The following is a 16,696-nucleotide window of genomic DNA, read 5'->3' on the forward strand; positions in this document are numbered from 1 at the left end:
AAAAAAAAAAAAAAAAAAAAAAAAAAAAAAAAATTATTTTAAACTCCTACTAAGTACTACATTACCACAGATAAGGCCAATCAACTTGCTTAGTTTACCCCTACTGGCAATCTAAGAGCCAAAATATGGGCCATACTTGTTACACAAATCTTGGTATTTCAATCACAGTATTCCTCTAACATGAGGCTCAGACAAGCCTGAAAAGCTACTCTTTTCCTATGTGGGAAAGAGCACGGGCACTGGAATGAGAAAGACTGGTGTTGGAAATATTAGACAAGATCCTGAACCTCAGAGGCAAAGTTTCCACAAGTACAAAATAAGGACAATAGCACCCTCATTTCATCATTCAACATGCACTGATTAAGACTCTTTTGGCCGGGCGTGGTGGCTCACACCTGTAATCCCAGCACTTTGGGAGGCCGAGCTGAGTGGATCACTTCAGGTCGGGTATTTGAGACCAGCCTGGCCAACGTGGGGAAACCCCGTTTCTACTAAAAAATACAAAAATTAGCCAGGTGTGGTGGCACACATCTGTAGTCCCAGCTACTTGGGAGGCTAAGGCAGGAGAATTGCTTGAACCTGGGAGGCAGAGGTTGTAGTGAGCCGAGATCATGCCACTGTACTCCAGCCTGGGTAACAGAGCAAGACTTCGTCTCAAAAAAAAAAAAAAAAACCAAACAAAAAAACAAAACAAACACTCTTTTCAGTGTGAGGCACTGGGTAAGGATACATGTATCTATAAACACGCACATACACACACACAACCTACACACATGCACGCACATAAACACACGCTTCAGGGAAAACATGGCATCATGCTGGTCACTAGACCTTCATATTCCAGGCGGAATAGTTGCATCTTCTCTGATATACACGACCAGGCCATGAAGGAAGACCTAAAGATACTGGCATTAGGGATTACCCAACTATAAGGTCCAGCTCAGTTGGAACCAGTCCCAGAGCTCAGCTGGAATCACCCCTCAGAGCTTCTCATCAGTTTGCTAAGCTCTAATCTTAAATATGAGCAAACAAGCAGGGATTATGATACTCTCAGGAAAGTCTCTAATGAGAAAGACAGAGGTAAAACCAAGCAGAAACAAATGAACAAAGAGGAAGCAGATACGAGTCAGGGAGAAATTTTAAATGATCACTGATATTCTCAAAGGAAAGTGGTATTTCAACCATGATTTAAAAAAACCCAAGATAATTATATATATATATGTGCATATGTATGTATGTGTTACATAAACACACATGCATCTATTTCTATATATATGAAAGGAAAATAGAGAGACAAATGAAAAATCTCAATAAAAGGCTTAGAAGATAAAGATGAGGGGATTTCCTAAAGAAAAAAATGTATTAAAGAGCAAAGGACAGACAAAAAATAAGAGACAACTAGACCAGAATGTCCAATAATGAAAAAAGTTCTTAAAAGACAGAACAGGAAAAAAGAAAATGCAGAGAGAAAATCAATGGACTAACTCTAGAAAATGAGCAGTTTCCAGACTGAAATAATTCACCAAGTACATGTCAAGCACCATAGTTAAAAGTAAACCCAGATCAGCCGGGCGCAGTGGCTCACACCTGTAATCCCAGAACTTTGGGAGGCTGAGGCGGGTGAATCATGAGGTCAGGAGTTCGAGACCAGCCTGGCCAAGGTGGTGAAACCCTGTCTCTACTAAAAAATACAAAATTAGCCGGGTGTGGTAGCGCATGCCTGTAATCCCAGCTACTTGGGAAGCTGAGGCAGGAGAATCACCTGAACCTGGGAGGTGGATGTTCAAAGAGCCAAGATCGTGCCACTGCACTCCAGCCTGGGTGACAAGAGCGAAACTCCATCTTAAAAAAAAGTAAACTCAAACCAGGGCACAATATTGAGAAACTGAAAAATCACTAAGAAGAAAGACAAGATTCTCTATGTTTCCAGACACTGAAAATGTGTTGCGTAAAAAAGAAAACAGAACTAGAATGCTTTATGCTTCTTAAGACATACTGGACTGGGCGCCATGGCTCAGGCTGAGCGTGGTGGCTCATGCCTGTAACCCTAGCACTTTGGGAGGCCCAGGCAGGCGTTCAAGACCAGCCTGGCCAACATGGTGAAACCCCATCTCTACTAAAAATACAAAAAATTAGCCGGGCGTGGTGGTGTGCGCCTGTAATCCCAGCTACTCAGGAGGTTGAGAGAGGAGAATCGCTTGAACCTGGGAGGCGGAGGTTGCAGTGAGCCAAGATCACATCACTGCACTCCAGCCTGGGTGACAAGAGTGAGACTGCATCTCAAAAAAATAAAAATAAAAAAGGCCAGGCATGATGGCTCATGCCTGTAATTCCAGCACTTTGGGAGCCCAAGGTGGGTGAATCATCTGAGGTGAGGAGTTCGAGACCAGCCTGACCAACATGGAGAAACCCCATTTCTACTAAAAATACAAAATTAGCCAGGTATGGTGGCATGCGCCTGTAATCTGAGCTACTCAGGAGGCTAAGGCAGAAGAATGGCCTGAACTTGGCGAGCAGAGGTTTCAGTGAGCTGAGATTACATCACTGTACTCCAGCCTGGGTGACAGAGTGAGACCGCATCTCAAAAAAAAAAAAAAAAAGGCCAGGCCAGGCACGATGGTTCATGCCTGTAATCCCAGCACTTTGGGAGGCCAAGGTGGGTGAATCATCTGAGGTCAGGAGTTCGAGACCAGCCTGACCAACATGGAGAAACCCCGTTTCTACTAAAAATACAAAATTAGCCAGGTGTGGTGGCATGCGCCTGTAACCCGAACTATTGAGGAGGCTAAGGCAGGAGAATGGCCTGAACTTGGGGAGCAGAGGTTACCGTGAGCCGAGATCGCACCATTGCACTCCAGCCTGGGCAACAAGAGTGAAACTCCATCTCAAAAAAAGAAAAAAAAAGAAATACTGGAAGCTAGGCTGGGAGCGGTGGTTCATGCCCGTAATTCTAGCAACTCTGGGAGGCCGAGGCAGGTGGATCACCTGAGGTCAGGAGTTCAAGACCAGTTTGGGCAACATGGTGAAACCCCGTCTCCACTAAAAACACAAAAATCAGCCAGGTGTGGTGGCACGTGCTTGTAATCCCAGCTACTTGAGAGGCTGAGGCAGGAGAATCGCTTGAACCCAGGAGGCAGAGGTTGCAGTGAGCTGAATCGCACCATTGCACTCCAGCCTGGGCGACAGAGCAAGCCTCCCTCTGAAACAAAACAAAACAAAACAAAACAAAATTATCTATGGTGTGGATAAAACGATGGAAAGGGTAGAAATGTGAGCTAGGGACAGAAAGAGGAAAGAGAAATAAATTTCTCTTTCATAGTGGAAAATCAATACATAACGCCTAAAACTGAAGAATCAAGAATTATCAATGCCAGTATATTATTTAGAAAAATAGTGGTTAGGGGAGAGAAGGAAGGAAAAAAGAAAAAAGAAAAATGGTGGTTAAATAACAAAATAGCCAAAAACTATTTGAAGAGTGGCCTCTGGGAAGAAGCAAATAGGGGTTGCAACAAAAAGTGGGAGATTGCTGTTTTTAGTAGCAAATCTGGAGGGATTTTTGAGTGAGTAGTTCTCACCATGACAGCACAATAGAGCCAGTCTTAATAAATACTGTAGCTGAGACCCGCCCCAGGTAAAGTGATCAGAATCACAAGAGGTGGGTGGGGCCCAGCTACAGTGGTTCGAAAAGGGCTCTGAACGTTTCTGATGTACAGAAATAGTTGAGAAATACAACTTTAAACTATATGCATGAGTTACTTCATAAACTAACAAGTGGCCAGGCACGGTGGCTCACGCCTGTAATCCCACAACTTTGGAAGGCCGAGGTGGGTGGATCACCTGAGGTCGGCAGTTCCAGACCAGCCTGACCAACATGGGGAAATCCCATCTCTACTAAAAATACAAAATTAGCCAGGCGTGGTGGCACGTGCCTGTAATCCCAGCTACTTGGGAGGCTGAGGCAGGACAATCGCTTGAACCCAGGAGGCGGAGGTTGCAGTGAACCGAGATCATGCCACTGCACTCCAGCCTGGGTGACAGAGCGAAACTCCATCTCAAAAAAAAAAAAAAAAAAAAATTAACGAGTAATATGTAAATGAAGAAATGTATATGAAACTGTTTAAACGAAGAAACATTTACAAAACACTTATATATTCATGAAACATCCATACCTATATAAAACATATATAGCAAAGAAAATACTCCAGAAATAATACATCAGTTACCCAGTTCTCTTTTTTAATTGAAAACTTGCAGGCCGGGCATGGTGGCTCATGCCTGTAATCCCAGCACTTCAGGAGGCTGAGGTGGGTGGATCACGAGGTCAGGAGTTCGAGACCAGCCTGACCAACATGGTGAAACCCTGTCTCTACTAAAAATACAAAAATTAGCCGGGTGTGGTGGCGCATGCCTGTAGTCCCAGCTACTTGGGAGGCTGAGGCAGGAGAATCACTTGAACCCAGGAGGCGGAGGTTTCAGTGAGCCAAGATTGTGCCACTGCATTCCAGCCTGGGCGACAGAGCAAGACTCTGTCTCAAAAACAAACAAGAACAAAACAAACAAACAAAAAAACTTGCAAAGTGGTAGCTTAAGATTTCACAATGCTTCATTTCATTTCATCTAATTAATTTATTAGAGATACGGTGTTGCTCTCTCTCAGGCTGGAGTGCAGTGGCACGATCACAGCTCATGCATCCTTGAACTCCCGGGCTCAAGAGATCCTCCCGCCTCAGCTTCCTGAAGTAGCTGGGACTACAGGCTCACAAAAACATGCCTGGCTAATTTTTAAATTTTTAAAATAGATTTGGAGCCTTGCTATCTTGCCCAGCTTTGTCTCAAACTGCTGGTTCAAGTGATCCTCTTGCCTTGGCCTCCCATAGTGCTGGGATTACAGGTGTGAGACACCGTGCCCAGCCTACCAATGCTTTTGTGGGAAAAATAAATATGAGACACCTTTATATGCTACCAAAGAGAACTACATACTTAAATTAAATGTAGTAAGTAATATTAATTTCTAAAAAGACTAAAACTGGTCTGTGCCATGGTCTGATCTGCCTACTGCATATGGGGTTCTCTTTTCATTTTTTTTTTGTTTTGTTTTGTTTTTTGAGACAGAATCTCACTCTATCACCCAGGGTGGAGTGCAATGGCGCAATCTTGGCTCACTGAAACCTCCATCTCCCGGGTTCAAGCGATTCTCTTGCCTCAGCCTCCCAAGTAGTTGGGACTACAGGCGCACACCATCCCTCCCAGCTAATTTTTTAATTTCTGGTAGAGACAGGATTTCACCATGTTGGCCAGGCTGGTTTTGAACTCCTGACCCCAAGTGATCTGCCCGCCTCAGCCTCCCAAAGTGCTGGGATTACAGGCATGAGCCACTGCACGCCTGGGCTCCCTTTTCATTTCTGAAGATTGGTATGTTCTGGACCATTTATTTCTTTAGAGGAGTGACACTGCCTGTGCCATCAAAAGCAAACAACAATAACAAAAAAACTTGCTATTTATTCCACAGCTGTCCTGTGCATCACAATATTAAAATCTAAAATTAAGCCACAATGCATTAATTGATCAAATACATTTCCAATTATACACAATGGTGTCTTTAAAAGTCGGCATCCAACATGCATCCTAAATCTAAATAGTCCTCTGGAAATAGCAGGCACATACAATGAATGGTATTCCTGAGAAGCGGTATCCAATAATGTCCAATTAAATTGGGAGAAACTAATGGATTGCTAAAGTACTCTCAGTGATGCTAGATCATGTTAAACAATACACTGGACCCAGTGCAAAAACACATTCTGTCACATCACCAAACTGCTGCAACAGATTAATTTTCATTGACAAAGACAGAGTACTTCTTTTGAATTCTTTGAAGACACAAAATGCCTGGACCCCTCTGGCTTTATAAGTTTAATTGGGGTAGCCAATAAACCTTTTCATTCAGCAGCCTCTCACATTCTTCCATTTCCCACAAAAACAAAACACACATACAATTTAAGAAAGTACACTGCTGGCTGGGCATGGTGGAACACGCCTGTAATCCCAACACTTTGGGAGGCCAGGGTGGGTGGATCACCTGAGGTCAGGAGTTCGAGAACAGCCTGACCAACATGCAGAAACCCCATCTCTACTAAAAATACTAAAAATTAGCCAGGCATAGTGGCGCATGCCTGTAATCCCAACTACTTGGGAGGCTGAGGCAGGAGAATCGCTTGAACCTGGGAGGCGGAGGATGCAGTGAGCTGAGATCATGCCATTACACTCCAACCTGAGAAACAAGAGCCAAATTCTGTCTCAAAAAAGAAAAGAAAGTACACTGCTAACTTTCCTAAAAATCAGAAGTTGTAATATTAAACAAAATGAGTAGGAGGAAAAATGCTGAAAAATGTATGGTGCATTGGAAGCTCTTGGAATAAAGAGTTTAAGTAAAACTAAACGTGAAAACCAAATGGAAAACGTATACTTGGGGTCAGCTCTCTTGGCTACCAGATATTTTCACTGGTCTCCTGATAGAAACCTATCAGGAGTTTCCTTCTCCCTCTAACTGCAGTATGAACACCCACAACAGAAACAGTTTGAAGTGGCAGATCCGTGCACCAGAATATTTTTGAACACAATTTTTCACTAATGAAACATTTTGACCAGATACAAAGGACTCTAAAGACTGTGCTTTCATTTTCCTGTAAATTACTATAGTTTGAATTATAATATCCACCTTTAAAGTGTTTCACTGCTGGCATTATTTGTTTTTGTGTTTGTTTGTTTGTTTTTTTGAGATGGAGTTTTGCTCTTGTTGCCCAGGCTGGAGAGCAATGGTACAATTTCGGCTCACCACAACCTCCACCTCCCAGGTTCAAGTGAGTCTCCTGCCTCAGCCTCCTGAGTAGCTGGGATTACAGGCATGCACGACCACGCCCAGCTAATTTTATATTTTTAGTAGAGATGGGGCTTTCTCCATGTTGGTTAGGCTGGTCTTGAACTCCTGACCTCAGGTAATCTGCCCGCTTCGGCCTCCCAAAGTGTTGGGATTACAGGCGTAAGCCACTGCACCCAGCCGACCACTGGCATTCTTTATAGAATCACTGAAAATCATCACTTCAATAGTGAAATAGAAAACAAAGGATGTTCAAGTTAGATCCCTGTCACTTATTTCAGCATTCAGGGCCATCTTTTTTTTGTGATTGACACAAATTTTCAAAAAATTACGTGCATGTAAAACAATATGTTAATATTCAAAGACTAAAACTATGGGCTAGAAGTTTTACTTAAACTACAGCAGCTCAGCATGAGAAAGGGAAACGTTTGAACACTAGAGAAATTCACCCTTATACCTCTACCTCCATAAAAGAAAATTATTCTGGGTTATATAACAAAAATAAACCTCCCACCAGAGATCTTGGAAATCTTGAATTTTTTTTTCCTGCAGGAGGATTTATTATTTTCCACTGAGTGTCCATTCATGCGTTTTCTTCTTGTTTCTATTCATAGCACCCGATCCTGACTAGCATGCACAACCTCAAAAGAAAAGAAACACTAAATACAAACTGTGTAAAATTAAATAAAAGAAAGCAAAATAAAAAGCACACATTAAGAGTGGGTACCCTTGGGTTGGTGCCACAATGTCTACCTGTGCAACAGCTCTCGTGGAACTCACCTTGTACGCAACACTATTAGACGAATCCACAATGATGAACAGGGGCTTCCTGGTGAAAGGATAGAGATCCCCGGGATGAAGGCTGGGAAAACAACAATGAAGAACTGTTAAACTGTGTCAGGCACGTCTCAGAAATCTTATTCTTCAATTTGGTCTGCTCATATCTCCTTTGCATCGTGCACTGAGAGAAAAACAAAGACTAGTTAAGCAAAGGAAAAAAAAAGCCTGTATTTACTAGGATAGCCAAGATAGTTTTATTTGGAAGAAAAAAAAAGTTCAGAGACAATTGTTATTCAAGAATATCTAAGCCAAAGTGAAGTCTGTGTATTTAAAGATGACTAAACACACAGCATGAAAACCTCAGAAGTTGGCACACAGGTACCTGTTTCATATTTAAAAGCTCCTTGTAAGAACATCTGGAAACAAGATGTAGTAACAAAACCAGATTTGTATTTCAATGAGTCTTCAAAATTTCTTTTTTAAAGATTTTTAATATTTCAGGCTACATCTTAATACTGCAGGTAGTAAGTAGGAAAACCTTTTTACTATCACTATTTTTTATTTTTTTTAAAGACATCGTCTTGCTCTGTGGCCCAGGCTGGAGTACAGTGGTGTGGTGCAATCTCAGCTGACTGCAACCTCCATGTCCCGGGCTTAGGTGATTGTCACACCTCAGCCTCCTTGAGTAGCTGGGACTGCAGGCATGCACCAACACAACCGGCTAATTTTTCTATTTTTAGTTGAGATGGGGTTTCTCCACGTTGCCCAGGCTGGTCTCAAACTCCTGAGCTCAAGCAATCTGCCCACTTCAGCTTCCCAAAGTGCTAGGATTATGGGCATGAGTCACTGTGCCCAGCTACTTTTTAGCATATGTCTCCTCAGAACATTTGCATCAAGGGCTTGTTAAACATGCGGGGGGTTGTTAAACATGCAGTTTGACTGGCCTACAGAAGAGCTACTGAACCCAAAGGCTGAAGTCCAGTAACATGCATGTGACAGCCAATGTGTAAGGTCAGAATCTTGGTGTGCGTGCTGTCTTTCCGATGACTGAGTACACGATGTGCATATGTGGATAGATACTAATGTAAATGTAAATTTATAAATGTTTCACTGAGCAATATCATCAAACTTCATTATATTTCAAATAAAAGTTTTTCTTTTATTGACAAATAAAAATTGTATATATTCAAGGTATACAATGTGATGACTTGTTAATGCATACATGATGTATAGTGATTATCATGATCAAATTAATCAACACCTCCATTCCCACACAGTTACCCTTTGTGTGTGTGGGCGGCGGGGGGCGGCGGGGGGCGGCGGGGACAGTGGGCAGAGAGGACACATAAGCTTTACTCTTTCAGAAAATTTCGAGTAAACAACAATTTTTGTTATTGTTGTTGTTGTTTGAGATGGGGTCTCACTTTGTCACCAAGGCTGGAGTACAGTGGCAAGATCATCGCTAACTGCAGCCTCGATCTCCCAGTCTCAAGTGATACTCCTGCCTCAGTCTCCCAAGTAGATGGGACCATGGACGTGCACCTCAATGCCTGGCTCATTTTTTAAATTTTTAGTAGAGACAAGATCCTCTTATGTTGCCAAGGCTGGTCTTGAACTCCTGAACTCAAGCAATCTTCCCATCTCAGCCTCCCAAAGTCCTGAGATTACGGGAATGAACCACCATGCTTGCTCCAACAATACAGTATTTTTATTTTTTATTTATTTTGAGACGGAGTCTCGCTCTGTCACACAGACCGCTCTGTCACACAGACTAGAGTGCAGTGGTGTGATCTCAGCTCACTGCAACTTCTGCCTCCCAGGTTCAGGCAATTCTCCTGCCTCAGCCTCTCAAGTAGCTGGAATTACAGGCACATGCCACCACACCTGGCTAATTTTTTGTATTTTTAGTAGAGATGGGATTTCACCATGTTGCCAGGCTGGTTTCCAACTCCTGACCTCAAGTGATCCGCCCACTTCGGCCTCCCAAAGTGCTGAGATTACAGGCCTGAGCCACTGCACCCACCCAATACAGTATTTTTAATCATCATCACCATGCTGTACTTTAAATGATATTTATCTTACAACTGAGAGGTTGTACCCTTTAGCCAACATCTCCCTATTTTCCCCAATCCTCAGCTCCTCACAACTACCGTTGCACTCTGCTTTTTTTTCAGATTCCACATATAAGTGATCATGCCATACAGGTTCAGTATTCCTAATCTGAAAATCCAAAACGAAAAATGCTCCAAAATCCAAAAGGTTTTCAGAGCCAACATGATGCCACAGTAGAAAATTCCACACTCGACCTCACATGATGGATCATAGTCATGCAGGTACACGACACATAGTTTATCCAGGATCTCAAAGGGAAAAATAAAATTACTTTCAGGCAATGTGTATGAGGTGTATATGAAACATAAATCAATTTCATGGGTCTCATCCCTAAGGTACCTTACTATCTATATACAAATGTTCCAAAATCTGGAAAAATCCAAAACCCGAAACACTTCTGGTCCCACACATTTCAGATAAGGGATATTCAATATGTATTAGAAACAAAGTTTTAGACCAGTCCAGTCTTCTTTATAACCAGACTGCTGTCAGCTAGAAAAATTCTAGAGCCAATGTAGCCAATAACAGCCCAAGCAATGAAGTTGTTATGCTTAGAAAAAGAATGAACTCCAGGCACGGTGGCTCACGCCTGTAATCCCAGCACTTTGGGAGGCCAAAGCAGGTGTATCACTTGAGGTCAGGATTTCGAGACCAGCCTGGCCAACATGGTGAAACCATATCTCTACTAAAAATACAAAAATTAGCCGGGTGTGGTGGTGCATGACTGTAATCCCAGCTACTTGGGAGGCTGAGGCAGGAGAATTGCTTGAACCTGGAAGGCGGAGGTTGCAGTGAGCCAAGATAGTGCCACTGCACTCCAGCCTGGGCGGCAGAGTAAAACTGTCTCAAAAAAAAAAAAGAAAAAAGAAAAACAACTTTTGTAGATGAAATTCTATTTGCTTTTGTATTTTTTGCATTAAAAAAAATTTTTAAGTTTTTGTAGAGACAGAGTCTCACTATGTTGCCCAGGATGGTCTCAAACTCCTGGGTTCAGGTGATCCTCCTACCTCAGCCTCCTAAAATGTTGGATCACACGCATGAGCCACTGCTCCTGGCCTGAAGTTCTATTTGTAATCATGTAACAACATTCATTTGTGCCATATTAAACCAACAAAACCTTGTATTAAAAAATTCAGGCCCACGCAGTGGCTCATGCCTGTAATCCCAGCACTTTGGGAGGCTGAGGCTAAGGTCAGGAGTTCGAGACCAGACTGGCCAACATGGCGAAATCCCATCTCTATGAAAAATTAAAAAATTAGCCAGGCATGGTGGTGGCCACCTGTAATCCCAGCTACTTGGAAGGCTGAGGTAGGAGAATCACTTGAACCTGGGAGATGGAGGTTGCAGTGAGCCAAGATTGTGCCACTGTACTCTAGCCTGGGCAACAGAGCAAGATTCCATCTCAAAAAAAAAAAAAAAAACAAAAAAACTCAATACTAGAGGTTGGGAAGGGTAGGGGAAGGGAGGTACAGGGAAAAGATTTGTTAAAGAATAAAAAATTACAGCTAGATAGAAGGAATATGCTCTAGTGTTCTATACCACTGTAGCATGACTATAGTTAATAATATGTTACATAGTCTTTATTTTCTCTTTTTTGTTTTTTTGACACAGAGTCTCGCTCTGCCACCCAGACTGGAGCACAATCTCGGCTCACTACAACCTCGACCTAATGGGTTCAAGTGATTCTCCTGCCTCAGCCTCCTGAGTAGGTAGGACCACAGGTGCAAGCCACCATGCCCGGTTAATTTTTGTATTTTGGTAGAGACAGGATTTCACGTTGGCCAGGCTAGTCTCAAACTCCTGACCTCAAGTGATCCACCCATCTCGGCCTCCCAAAGTGTTGGGATTACAGGTGTGAGCCACTGCTATCAGCCTATATTATAGTTTTAAATAGCTAGAAGAAAGACATTAAATGTTCCCAACACAAAGAATGGATGTTTGAGATGATGAGTATGCTAATTACTCTGATCTGATCACGATATATTATAAATATAGAAACACCATCATGTACCCCAGGAATATTTATTTTTCAATTAAAAAAATAAAATTAAAAAAATTGTGGCTGGGCATGGTGGCTCACACCTGTAATCCCAACACTTTGGGAGGCCGAGGCAGGTGGATCACAAGGTCAGGAGTTCAAGACCAGCCTGACCAACATGGTGAAACCCCATCTCTACTAAAAATACAAAAATTAGCTGGGCATGGTGGCTGGTGCCTGTAATCCTAGCTATGCAGGAGGCTGAGGCAGGAGAATCGCTTGAACCCGGGAGGCACAGGTTGCAGTGAGCCGAGATCACGCCACTGCACTCCGGCCTGGGTGACAGAGCAAGACTCCATCCCCAAAAAAAAAGTTTGGGCTGAACACAGTGGCTCACACCTTGTAATCCTAGTACTTCGGGAAGCTGAGGTGGGAGGATCACTTAAGGCCAGGAAATCAAGACTGACCTAAGTGACAGAGCAAGACTTCGTCTCAAGAAAAAAAATTTGTTTAAAAGTTCATATTGACGTTACATGTATCATGTCCTGACATATTATTTATTTATGTATATATTTACTGTCTCCAACTAGAATGCAGTTTTGTTCACTGACATATCCCTAGTGACTAAACAGTGTGTAACATATAACAGATACTCAATAAAATATTTATTCAATGAGTATCAACCAAAAGTTCTAATTTCCTAGGATAGACAGAGCCTGAATTATTGCTGGAATCCAATTAAGTGTTTCTGGTCTGTCCCTAAATCTTAGTCTAAGGGAATCATTCCAGTACTAGAAAAAACTCCCCATTTTACTTACTATTTTTTCTATTTATAGACAGAAGTATAATTTTCATAGTAAGAGGAGACACCAGCATACATACCAGTGCATTTCCTTGTGGGACTGATTTCGTTTGTGGATGGCATCTCCATTAATAATATCCCGGTTACTATTAGTAAGTACGCCTCCAAAATCATAAGGACCTATAAAAACAAAGGGAAGAATCCTAGACTTCAGGTGAAGACTAACACTGACCTGATGCTCAAATACAAAGGTACTGTGTGAATCTCTCATTGATTCAAGCAAAGATAATTACACAACATTTAAATTATTTTAAAATTTAACATTTTAATTTAATGGGGTATTTAAATGACTTCAGTATGTTGTCACTTTCAACATTTTAAAAAACACTTAATTATTCAGCAGTTCTTCAAACAGAGTATAATGAGAAACAAAACAAGACTCTATGGCATCATTATTCTAAGTAATAAAAGGAATGGAGATCTGGGATGTTCAAAATGACCTTTACATTTCAAGCAAACTTAAAATCTCAGGTTTAACAATATTATTTTAAAAGGAATTTGGTCAGACATGGTTGCTCATGCCTGTAATCCCAGCACTTTGGGAGGCTGAGGCAGGAGGATTGCATGAGGCCAGGAGTTCCAGACCAGCCTGGGCAATATAGTGAGACCCTGTCTCTACAAAAAAATTTTAAAAAGTAGCCAAGCATGGTGGTAGGTGCCTGTATTCCCAGCTACTCAGGAGGTTGAGGCAGGAGGATCACTTGAGCCAGGGAGTTTGAGGCTGCAGTGAGCTATGATCACACCACTGCACTCCAGTCTGGATGAGAGAGTGAGACCCTGTCTCAGAGGAAAAAAAGGAAGTTGCAGAATAAAATAATCTTTTTTTTAAAGAATGAAATCTTAATCTCGTAAGTATATACAATTTTAAACGAGCCACTAACTGTAAAATTTAGAAAAATATTTGAATAGAATTTGAAAACTCTCATTCACAAAAACTTCACCTTTAAGAATGTATTGCCAGATTTCAGCGTGCAAATATCCATTATTATCACTATTGTATCAAGCACTTTAGTTCTGGTTCTGAAGTTAGCCTTTTCCCACTAAATTCATATGAATTAGCTAAACTCTTGTCTAAATGGAACAGCAACTGTGGGATGTTCATATAATCTCTCTCAAAGGACCTATCGAAGTACGATTACCTATCATACTGTGAAAACAGTAAAAAAGTCAATATGTTAAGTGGAGACCCAGAAAACTTGATTTAACAGTATACGAGACATAAAGATAATTATAACTAAAAGTACTAACATTATTACAAAAAACTAAAGTAGTTTAAGATTTTACATTACTCAATGTTGTATTGTATTTCATTTCTTAAAAAAATCACTGCAATGAAAAGACTAAAGAGATTTGTTTTCATTTTAACATTTTAAGAGAATCTGTAGGTCATGCAAGGAAGATGGCAAGGACATGCATTTTATAAAGGAATGCAAATTTCAACAAACAAATGAAGAGGAAAATGTTAAGGATGTTAAGAATTTTTTTAGTTTTTTTTTGCCCAGGCAAATATTTAATTATCTTATTTACATCCAAGTTACTTATCTATTCTGACCAATTTCTGGACTCATATGTTCTGGACAGTGTTACGTTTTTATTCTGAAACAGCATCCCGATATTCTACAGATTGAATCCATAAAACAAAATAAAGGACAGAAAACAAAATCATGACAAGGGCTTGAACTTTCACAGTTACGAAAGTACACTGATTTCTACAAAGACTTTCAGCCATCATGTAGCCATTGACCGGATTCCCCAATGCACTGAAAGCTCAGAAAAATTCAATGATGTGAAATAGATCATTAGGCTTGGTTATTCCATCATCCTTTTGAACTTTGAAACATCAAACTCCTTATGTATATCTAAATGTATTTACATATTATGCTTTTGATAAATTTGATAGTGAAGCATGCATTTAATATATGAATTTTCTGATGATTTATGGGCTTTGACATATAACATTTCAGAAAATGCGACAGACGGGGGTATCTACAAAATTACCAATCAACAAATAGACCAGGTTTTAAATTTGGAAGTCTGTCTAGAAAGCCTGAGATGGTCTGTGGGCTATGGGCCATCGTCTTGTAGAAAATAAAGAGAATTCAAGCCCTGCTCACAACAGGGAGCATTCCTTTATTGTACCTTCACTATCAGAACGACCTGTGGGGAAAACGCCAGTGGCCGACAGGTAAATCAGAAGCACACTATTGGCAGGCAGCTCCTGAAATGAAAGAAAATCACATACACAAAACAACAAACAAGGATAAACAACATGGTTTTATTTAAAGTTCATGACATTTTAAAGTTGTGGAATAAATAAGAATGCACTGTTGTCTTTTCCAAGAGAAGAAACGCTCTTCTTGGTTCTGACTTTAAAACTATATACACAGCAGAGATTCATTATTAATCTATAACTATGTCAAAAGTTGCGGACATTCTCTGCTTCAAAAACCCCACCATTTAGAGAATATTCTCCGAAAACTTGAATGGAGAAGTAAAGATCCTGACTATATGGCTACAAGACAAAGTCCCTTCTGTGGCTTTCTCTACGTAGACTTTGGGAAGAATTATCCTATTTCTCATAGTTCTTTCAGATGATCTAAATGTTTCATAGAGCTCCTTGAGTATATAGGAAGCCTAGGCACTCTGCTTTTTTTAGGTCTTTTTTTTTTTTTTTTTTTTTGAGACAAGAGTTTCACTCTTGTTGCCCAGGCTGGAGTGCAATGGCGCGATCTTGGCTCACCGCAGCCTCCGCCTCCCGGGTTCAAGTAATTCTCCTGCCTCAGCCTCCCAAGTAGCTGGGATTACAGGCATGTGCCACCACACCCGGCTAATTTTGTATTTTTTTTAGTAGAGATGGGGTTTCTCCATGTTGGTCAAGCTGCTCTTGAACTCCCAACCTCAGGTGATCCACCTGGCTTGGCCTCCCAAAGTGCTGGGATTACAGGAGTGAGCCACCACACCTGGCCAGTTCTGCATTGTTACACCTAAAATCGTTGAGTAATAAAAAACTGGAGGAAGGAGAGCCACTATTATCATTAATTAATGATGGGAATAATCACAACATCATAAGCAATTTTCATTCCCAAACAGCTATTTCACAGCTTACCAGGAGTAGAAAAAAAAAAAAAAAGAAAGAAAAAAAACAAAACAAAAATATCTATTATCAGGATCATTATTCTAAAGGCAGTTTTTCATTTTTATATTTTACCTAAACTCTAAAGTATTTTTTCAAAAGAGTGACTCTTAGATTCTAGTTAGGGCACACTTTCACCTCATAGTAAAAAGTACTGGATCACACATACCTTAAAAGATGCTGCTAAGAAGGTATATAGTTGGCTGAAGGTTGGTTTGTAGAGCAGATACTTGTGGGGGTTTTCTCGTCTAGTAGGCTTGTCAGCTGATTCCTATATTTACACACAGAAAACATTATACATATAAGCTGCATTTGACAAATGAATTATCAATGTCTATTTTCACTAGCCCTTATCAAGGAAGTCTTATTTTCACACTCAGTCTTACTGTGATTATGCTTATCTATTTCTCCATGTCTCATCAAGTGAATTCTTTATTCAAGGCTGTAGTATCTGTTGAATAATCAGCGTTTCAACAGGAGAGAAGCAGCCAGAGGGTTACCAAACTTGCAAATGTAAAAGAGGAAATTACCTGCATTCCTGGTTTATTCATCTGGGAAGCTAAATTCATTGGCTCCCTTTCCAGAGCTTGTAACATCCGGAACATGTCAACAGTTAGTTCACTGAACTTAACCTGCAAGAAAAAAAAAAAAACAACACACAACCTAGCCTTAATGCAACACGCAGACTTTAAAGAATTTTATCACGTTACTAGTTGTGACTTTCACATGTACTTCAGGGCTTTGGGTACCTTTTTCTCTAATATTTCGTTACAGAAATTTTCAAGTGATGGAAAGACTGGAAGAATTCTACAGTGACATCCATATGTTCATCATCTAGATCCTATAATAAGCATTTTTTATATTTGCTTTATCACATACCTCTGCAGCCATATACATGTCTACTGATCAATAAACTTCCTCAAGTTTTGTTTTGTTTTTTTTTTTTTTTTTTTTTTT

The 16,696-nt window shown here is 40.8% G+C and overlaps 1 protein-coding gene across 3 annotated transcripts in view; it reads right to left on the minus strand.

The window, feature by feature from the left end:
• The window catches only part of SCAI (suppressor of cancer cell invasion), a 186,685-nt gene that overhangs the window by 34,521 nt on the left and 135,468 nt on the right, over positions 1-16,696 (minus strand). For 2 of the 3 annotated variants that reach the window (XM_032165116.2, XM_032165114.2), the window contains 5 exons: positions 16,270-16,371; positions 15,909-16,010; positions 14,746-14,824; positions 12,627-12,726; positions 7,655-7,736 (listed from right to left, as the gene is read on the minus strand). In XM_032165116.2, coding sequence (XP_032021007.1) covers positions 7,655-7,736; positions 12,627-12,726; positions 14,746-14,824; positions 15,909-16,010; positions 16,270-16,371 — 465 coding nt within the window. The remainder of the gene's footprint in view (positions 1-7,654; positions 7,737-12,626; positions 12,727-14,745; positions 14,825-15,908; positions 16,011-16,269; positions 16,372-16,696) is intronic. The other variant, XM_032165115.2, reaches the window with a different exon arrangement.

The sequence above is a fragment of the Hylobates moloch genome, unplaced genomic scaffold (assembly GCF_009828535.3).
Source record: "Hylobates moloch isolate HMO894 unplaced genomic scaffold, HMol_V3 SCAFFOLD_10, whole genome shotgun sequence".
NCBI lineage: Eukaryota > Metazoa > Chordata > Mammalia > Primates > Hylobatidae > Hylobates > Hylobates moloch.